Source organism: Miniopterus natalensis, chromosome 9 (genome assembly GCF_054644295.1).
Source record: "Miniopterus natalensis isolate mMinNat1 chromosome 9, mMinNat1.hap1, whole genome shotgun sequence".
Classification (NCBI taxonomy): domain Eukaryota; kingdom Metazoa; phylum Chordata; class Mammalia; order Chiroptera; family Miniopteridae; genus Miniopterus; species Miniopterus natalensis.
In genome coordinates this window covers 30,765,226-30,774,270 of record NC_142089.1, presented here as the reverse complement: position 1 = coordinate 30,774,270, position 9,045 = coordinate 30,765,226, and the positions used below count along the sequence as shown (strand labels likewise).

The window sequence follows — 9,045 nt, the reverse complement described above, 5'->3', positions numbered from 1 at the left end:
TGTTTTAGGAATGAGCTGACCAGAGGAAAAGATTTGACCGCCAAAGACTAACGGAGTGATGATTGAGGACCAGCCCCGGTTTGCGGCGCCCGGCCTTAGGGAATGCGCGGGCGAGCGCAGGCCTCGGGGGCGCGCCCCGGCCCCGCCCCGCCCCTCCACCGGCTCACGTGACAGTGGGGCTGGACTCCGCGTGGCCTGGGTAGGAGCGACAGGGTAATCTCATCTGGGCGAGCACGAACCATGGCCGGCGTGGTGGACTTCCAGGACGAGGAGCAGGTGAAGTCGTTTCTGGAGAACATGGAGGTGGAGTGCCACTATCAGTGCTACCGCGAGAAGGACCCGGATGGTAAGCTCCGCCGGCGGGCCTGGGAACACGTGGGAGCTCCTGGAGGGGGAGGGGCGGGGCGGGGGCCGGGCGGTCACGTGACCCACCGCTGCCGGAATCTTGGAAGCGGTGGGCGGCCGGGGACACGTCGGGACGGGATTTGCGGGACTCGGACGACCTTGTGTGTGTGTTGGGGCGGGTTGGGTTCCACCGCGACGCTCGGAGCTCGCCGTGGGGGAAATGCTCCGCCCGATTCAGCCTGGAGGCCGGGCCGCGAAGGAGAAGTGCTGCGGCCCTTAGGGTAGAGGGTCTGGGGACACATCAGTGAACAGAGAAAATTCCCTGTCCTCCTGGAGCGTAGTGGGGGAAATTGGACAATAAACACAAGGGGGTAAATGAAATAGTGTGTTAGAAAATAGTAAGTGCAATGGGAAAAAGAAGTGACTGAGCGGTGTCGGGAGTTGTGGAGGGCAATTTTAAATTGAGTGATCAGGAGGAATCATTGAGAAAATGGCATTTGAACAAAGTCTGGAGGAAGGCAAGGGAAGGCTGTGCTAGGCGGAGGCAACAGCTGGTGGGAAAGACCTGACGCGTGAATGTGCCTTGTGTGTTCTGGGATCATTGAGTTGACTTGAGTGTAGGGTGGTGGTGGTGTCCAAACGAGGCCACCCAGAGCAGCCAGTGCCTTTGGGTGCTTTCCTCTTCCTACTTTTTTATTTATTTATTTATTTATTTATTTATTTATTTATTTATTTATTTATTTATTTATTTATTTATTTATTATTTTTAAATTGATTTTAGAGAGAAGAAGGGGGGGGAGAAACATCCATCAGTTGCCTCCGCACATGCAGCAACCTATGTGCTCTGACCAGGAGTTGAACCTGCCACCTTTTGGTGTACAGGACGATGCTCTAACCAAATGAGCCACACTGTCCAGGGCTTCCTACTTTGTTTTCATAAAGAAAAAAAAATGGCATTGACCCTACCTTATAATAGCTTGTAGCCTAGTTTCCAGAACATCATATAGCTATTTCTTGATGCTAATGAACTACACAGAGTTGCTCTGCAGTATAATGGCTTAAAAAGAACCCAAGGTTGTTCTTTGAGGGCTGGTCCATGTCCTAAGTGTAGAGAGAATTCACAGGAGAGTCATGAGGAGCAGGATGGTTGGGAAAGATTTCTGGAGTTGGTCAGAAGGAATGGGTCTTCCCTGATCACCCAGTCTGTTAACCATTCCCCCAACATGTACAACAAACTATCTTAAAATCATATTTTATTTCAGTCATAACACTTATTACTGTTTGAATACATCTTGTTCATCTATTTGCTTACTTATTGTGTTTAGTCCTCTAGAATGTAATTTTTAGGAGACAAGTGACTATATTCCCAGCATCTGGGACCGTGTTTGGTATATAAATGGACATAGATGCTCAAAATTGTTGAATGAAAATGAATGAGAGATGGGTGTTATTGGGGATGAAGAAAGGACAGCGGGAAGAGATATTAAGGAGAGGCTTGCTGGGACTAGAGGCTAGCTGCTGTTTCTGCTATGTTTTCAGACTTCACATTCCCGGCCAGGCTGAGGACTGTCATCGAAGCACCGCTTTCTTGCTGCTACAAAGACTAGTCCATGGACCCTTTTGGTTTTCTATGTTTGACTACTGAACTTCCTAAGAAGTTCCAAAGCTAGCAGAGTTTCAGTTATGGAAGTCACTGTGTCTTTGGGCTGGGCTGGCCTGGCTGACAGGGAGCAGAAGGGCTGATGAGAGGAAGAGCCAGTGCAGGGGTCAAGGTCTCCCCAGTCCTTACATTGCTCAGTTCTTGCCGAAGGGCAGACAATGCCATTTGTAAGAATGGCTGAACACCACCTGCATTCTTTGTCATACCTCAGCAGTGAACAGAGGCTGGTCCTAACTGAAAGACACATTTGGCCTGCTACGCTTGCACCCTCCCCACTGCTAAGCAGTGGCCCCAGACATAAAGAACAGCTCTTGTCCTCTTTTCACAGGCTGTTATCGACTGGTAGACTATTTGGAAGGGATCCAGAAGAATTTTGATGAGGCTGCCAAGGTGTTGAAGTTCAACTGTGAAGAGAACAAACACAGTGATAGCTGCTACAAACTCGGGGCCTATTATGTGACTGGAAAAGGTAAGGAAGGCCTGCTTTCCTCAGTCCTTGTCATTGATAGTAGTGCTTACCTCACACTGATCCCTCTTTGCAGAAGGATCCTCACAGGCATTGGGGAAGTACATTGCAGGAAGATTTGGAAACAAGTTCAGAGTGATGAGGGGAAGAGTTAGGCAGACCTTAGGGAATGCTATTTGCAAGTAGTGAGTGGGCCCTTGAGCCAGTCACTTAAACTCTGTGCCTTATATCACCTATAAAATGGAGAAAAAAATAGTACTTGCTTTACAGGGTTGTTGTGAAGATTAAATAAAATAATGTAGATAAAGGCATCAGCACATGCCTGGCCCAGAGGAAGGGATCAATAATGGTTAATTCCCTTCCATCTATCTTTTCTCCTCAGGCCCTTATTGCAGTTATCACTGGAGTAGTGTTTAAGTTATCTATTACTAAATAGCGAATTATCCTAGCAAACTTATTTCACATAGTTTCTGTGGGTCAGGAATTTGGGAGTGGCTTAGCTGTGTGTCTTAGGGTCTCTCAAGAGTTTGCAGGCATTAGGACTGCGGTTATTTGAAGGCTTGACTGGAACTGGAGTTTCCAATTTTAAATGACTTATTCATGTGGCTGTGGGTAAAGACTTCTTTCTGTTCCTTGCCAGTTGTTGTCAGGCAACCTCAGTTCCTTGTGACATGGGTCTCTATGTGTCCTCATGCCATGGCATCTGGCCTCCTCCAGAGTGAGTGATCCAAGAGACAGAGCAAGAAGGAATCCTCAGTGTCTTTTAATGAATCCTCAATGACCTACCCTTGGATGTGACACATGTTTCATTCCCATCATATTCTATTTATTAGAAGTGAGTCAGTAAGTCTAATTCACACTAAGGGGAGAGAACTTAAAATTTCACCCCTCTCCTGGCCGGGCGTGGCTCAGCGGTTGAGCTTCGACCCAGGATCCAGGCGATCAGGGTTCGATCCCCGGTCAGGGGTGTGCAGGAGGCTGTGGATCAATGACTCTCTCATCATTGATGTTTCTATCCCTCTCTCCCTCTCCTTTCCTCTCTCTGAAATCAATAAAGATATATTAAAAAAAATAAAAATAAAAAAATTTCACCCCTCGAAGGCAGGAATATAAAAGAATTTATAGGCATATTTTAAAACCACCACAAAGGGAATATGACCTTTGACAAGCAGCTTTCCCCCCTCCCCCCCCACTGGATCATGAGCTTCTTGAGGATATTATGATTCATTCATCCCTTGTTCTGAGTGCCCAGCCAACCCTGGTTGGAAAAACATTCAGTGAAAGTTTGATGAATAAGATGTCTTTTTAATTCTCTGGAGCTGTGTCGGTTTTATCTGCTTTCACATGGGACATTGGGTTTGTGGTAGTTCCTATTTTGATGAAAGTTTAGCATCAACAGGAATGTCAGTTTCCTTTCTAGTGCAAAGGGGCATTTCTTTAACTTAGTAATTTTCCTAGTGTCCTAATCTAAGGAAATAGCTGAAAATGCAAATAACCGAAAGTGCTGGGATAAATATTTTTGAATTTAGGAGGAAGTAAAAAGTTCATGCCTGTGAAGGGTCATGGGCATGCTCTAGAGCAAACCCACACTGGGTCTTTGACTTGAGGCTTTTTTATCTTTTTTCTGTCAGCAAGAATCTTACGGAAGGGTTTCAGCAGAATATTCATCAGCTTTCCAGTTGCATTTTTAACATGCAGATGCATACAAATGAGCATATAGCCCAGTCGGCGTGGCTCAGCAGTTGAGCAGCGACCTATGATCCAGGAGATCAAGGTTCTCTTCCTGGTCAGGGCATGTGCCCGGGTTGCAGGCCGGATCCCCAGTTGGGGGTGTGCAGGAGGCAGCCAATCAATGACTCATCATTGATGTTTCTAGCTCTCTTTCCCCCTTCCTCTCTTTTAAATATATATATATATATTTTTTTTAAATGAGCGTATATAGGGGAGTTTGGGATTATTCTTTGGTCTGTTTTACTGTTTTACTTTTATCTTAGGTCTGTCTGACTTTGATGGGTTTTTTGTTATTTGTTCCCCTGACTTCATCTGTCCTTGGGTTTAGCTGGCACGAATGGCATTAATTGGGTCTGTCCTTTATTTTCACCAAACAGGGTAATTTAAGATATGTATTCTCTGGTTAGGGAGGAGAGGTATAAACAATTTGCTTTCAAGTGTCCTTGTTTAGGGGAGATAAGGTCTCTCAATTCACCAGCTGGCTATAAGGTGTTCAAATTGTTTGGCCTTGTTTAATTTTCATGTCTCGGTTTCCCCATTCCACCTGACCAGAAATCTTCCTAGCTTCTTACTATCCTGCTTCAGTGGTACATGGGAATTTCAAATTTCCGTGAATAAAAAACAAACTAAAGGAAAAAAGTGAGCTCTGTAACTATCTCTGCTTAAAATGACCCATTAGTGGTTTCCCGTTGGTGCTAGGATTCTAAATCCAGGATCCTTCACACGACCCCCTGTGCCCTGCGTGATCTGACCCCTGCCTGTCTCTCCAGCCTCCTTCCCCAGGTTTTCTGGGTTCCAGCCGCATGGGCTCCTTTTCTCTTTGTACCCTCTTCCTTCTGCCTGGAAAGGGTCATGTTTTCTTTCGCTTCTTTTTTCCATTATTTCAGAGTTCAAATGTCACTTCTTTGGGGAAGCTTTCCTTGGTCTCACCCCTAGTCTAGGTCAAAGCCCTGATGTATTCTCATAGCACCCTGTACTTTTCCTCCATACACTTGTCACACTTATATTCATACATTTATTTTTGTAGTTGTTTAATGTCTGTCTTATTAGACCCTAAGATCCCCAGATAGGGACAGAATCTGTTTCCCAGAACCTAGCACAGGAATTGGCAAATAACATATGTTCAGTATATATTTAAATTAACAAACATTTAATAAAGTGCTTATAAAATGCCATGTTCTCACTGTAATTCTAGGAGGTAGTTGTTATTATCATTCCCACTCTTCACCTCCTTTACCTTTTGGATCTGCCTCATAAGGTCTCCTTTGAACAAATAGTTCCATGGTTTAAAAAGCTGGAAGGTCTGTGCATTATACCAGTCCACCTTCCTTTCATGCTGCCTTAACTCAAAGTATGTGAACTTTATTCAGGAACTGTTCCCTAACTTTGGCCTGAGGCATTCAGGTTCTTCCCTGGCTTGAATTTACTTTTTTCTTTCTTTCCTAACTCCTAGGTGGGCTTACACAGGACCTGAAAGCTGCCTGCAGCTGCTTTCTGATGGCATGTGAGAAGCCTGGAAAGAAGTCTGTGGAGGCATGTCACAATGTTGGTCTCCTGGCACATGATGGACAGATGAACGATGATGGCCAGCCCGATCTGGGGAAGGCCAGGGACTATTACACAAGGGCCTGTGATGGCAGCTATGCCTCTAGCTGCTTCAACCTCAGCACCATGTTTCTGCAGGGTGCACCTGGCTTTCCCAAGGACATGGGCCTAGCGTGCAAATACTCAATGAAAGCCTGTGACCTGGGCCATGTCTGGGCCTGTGTCAACGCCAGCCGCATGTACAAGTTGGGGGACGGTGTCGATAAGGATGAAGCCAAGGCCGAAGTGCTAAAAAATCGTGCCATGCAGCTGCATAAAGAACAGCAGAAAAACGTCCAACCTTTAACATTTGGGTAACGTGGCCCACCCTCCTGTGCAACAGATACTGGCCCCTCCTATTCCTGATGCAGCCCTTGGAGGCCAACCTGCTGGAGCAGGAAGACTTGGGACTTAATAGTAGTAGCCCTGGTTACATATACCCATTGCCCCAGAGTGTCACCTACTGGGAAGTATCCTGAAGTGTACATTTCTTTAACTGGTGTATCCTGTGAAGAGACCCACATTAATGGGATCTTAGATCTCAAACTCTTGTAGCTCTCTGAAAAACTGCAAACTAAGAGAGCCATAAAGATTTTGGGGGGTGGGGGGTGGGGAGGAGAGACGAAGAGCGGGAGATTGGAAAAATTAGCAGCCACAGGGCCTGAAGGAATCAGACATCATCATTATGATGATGATTATTGTTTTAGTTGGGAAGACTTGAAAATCAGAAGGTATCTTGATTTATATAATAGAGGGCTTAAGGAGCTAAGAACAGTCACGAATGCCACCCTCTGGTTTATGTAATCATTGGTGTGGGCTCTAGTTAGGCCTTTAGAGTCGCATTTTTCAATAAATTCATAGAGATCGGGAAGGTTAAAGGTTACTCTGCTTCAGGGTTGCTAGAGAGGATGAAACATAATTCTTCTTCAGTGGAGACATTCGCAGTTAGTGGACTAACATCCCCAGCCCACTTACCTGGCACTGCTCATCACACTAAGGGAGCAGATTTTTCCCAAGGCAACTTCAGGCAGGGATTGTAAGCAAGGGCTTTGTAACACATTTTCCCCTCAGAACAGAACCTTTTTAACTGTGCCTGTGAATAAACTATTTTGATTAGTATTTTTGTTATTAGTGTTTTCTCCATATTTGGGTAGGGTAGAGGTTATGTTCAGCGGTTGTGCCTTTTAAGAACAGTTGCTTTTTTTTTCTGTTATCTTCCTAACTTGTCACTAGGGGGTGAGCTTGTCATTTTCCTGCTGATAACAGGACCTTATTTCTGTCACCACCTACAGTTTTTGGGATTCCAGTTTTGCAGCTGTCTTAGAAGGAAGGCTTGCTGTGTGGATGGTTTGTAAGCATAGCACACCAGTTTCTCCAGTTTATAGAGGAGAGTAGACAAGTTCTAAAAAGGGAATTTATTTTAAAAATGTAAAGTAGCTTTTGTTCTGTTTCAAAAATTCTGTGTAGGCCAACAAACATGTGAAAAGATGGTCAACATGGCTAGTCATCAGGGAAATGCATTAAAACCACCATGAGATAATTATCTTACCCCTTTCAGGATGGCTATTATTATTTTTTAAAAAACCCCACAATGTGTTTGCAAGGATGTATAGAGATTGGAAGCCTTATCCATTGCTGGTAGGAGTGCAAAATGGTGCAGCCACTGTGAAAAACAATATGATGGTTCCTCAAAAAATTAAACATATAATTACTGTATGGTCCAGCAATTACACTTCTGAGTACATACTCAAAAAAATTGACAGCAGGGTCTCCAAGATATTTACATACCCATGCTCATAGAGACTGTCACAATAACCAAAACATACAATGGAATATTATTCAGCGTACAAGGAAGGAAATTTTGACACATGCTATAACATGAATGAATCTTGAAGATATTATGCTGACTAAGCCAGTCACAAAAAAATAAATACTGTATGTTCCACTTAGATGAGGTATCAACTCATACAGACAGTAGAACGGTGGTTGTCATGGTCTGGGGAAGGAGAAATGAGATGTTTAATGGGTATAGCGTTCCAATTTTGCAAGATGAGAAACTTCTGGACATTACTTGCACAAAATGAATATTCTTCACACTACTGAACTGTACATTTAAAAATGGTTAAGATGGTAAATTTCATATGTACTTTCCCACAAGTTTTTTACACTGTAAACATTTAAAATTTTTTAAATGCAAGATCTGAAATTTTGGGCTATAAAAGTACTGTGTTCTCTTGAAATGCAGTTTGGAACATAGCAAAAGAAACAATTACTCCTCACTACCCTTTACTACCTACCAGCATTCTTTGGCCCAATAATGTTGTTTAACTATCTTTTAAGAATCACAGCTTTTCCTAAGATTGGCTTTATCAGACTTATTTTTTCCTCTCCCTGGTTAGACAAGTAGCAGTTGGTTGAAAACAACAGGAACAAACAACTAATGAAACAATAGATTCTACCCCTAATAATTAAGTTATTTGACATTTGACAGATGGAAACACAACAGTTAATTTAGATAGTCTGTCAAATAGGACATGTACAAGGTCAGGGAGTGATGACTGGTAGAGAGTGAAAAGCCAACAGAAATCTACACCTGTTAAACAAAAAATACCGTGACTCTACCACTAGCATTTCCTGTCAAGGGCAGGGTTAACTTTGCAAACCTATCAAAAATAGAGCAGCTGATTTGCTGAATGTTTGCATTTACCAAGTTTAACAGCACACTTGAAATTATTATTTTTTAAATATATATATTTAATATTGATCTTTAGAAAGAGGAGAAGGGAGAGAGAGGGAGAGGAAGGAACATTGATGTGAGAGTGAAACATCAATCAGCTGCCTTCTGCATGCTCGCTACTGGGGATCGAGCCCACAACCTGGGCATGTGCCCTGACTGGGAATCTACTGGCAACCTTTTGGTGCACGGGACAACACTCAACCAACTGAGCCACACCGGCCAGGGCAGCACACTTGAAATTATTATGGGACTTCCATCTGTGGAGTAGAGGGATGAGTGTAAATTCAAAGATTTCTATGGGAATTTTCCTTTGCCAGGTAAATATTAAAGTCTCTTGTTGCAACCACCATACATACTGGATACATGTATCTTTAGAGCCACACCGAGTTCCTGTCCTTCCTAAAAGTTGTTTATGCTGGCCCTGGTTGGTGTACTCAGTGGATAGAGCGTCAGCCCGTGCACTGAGGGGTCATGGGTTTGATTCCTGGTCAAGGGCATGTACCTAGGTTGCAGGTTCAATGC

The 9,045-nt window shown here is 43.9% G+C and overlaps 1 protein-coding gene across 1 annotated transcript; it reads left to right on the top strand.

The window, feature by feature from the left end:
- Nucleotides 1-238: 238 nt before the first annotated feature.
- COA7 (cytochrome c oxidase assembly factor 7) lies at nt 239-6,905 on the top strand. Its single transcript, XM_016210881.2, has 3 exons — nt 239-346; nt 2,334-2,474; nt 5,656-6,905. The coding sequence occupies exons 1-3, from the start codon at nt 241-243 to the stop codon at nt 6,102-6,104; spliced, it is 696 nt and encodes a 231-aa protein (XP_016066367.1). The 5' UTR covers nt 239-240; the 3' UTR covers nt 6,105-6,905.
- Nucleotides 6,906-9,045: the final 2,140 nt, after the last annotated feature.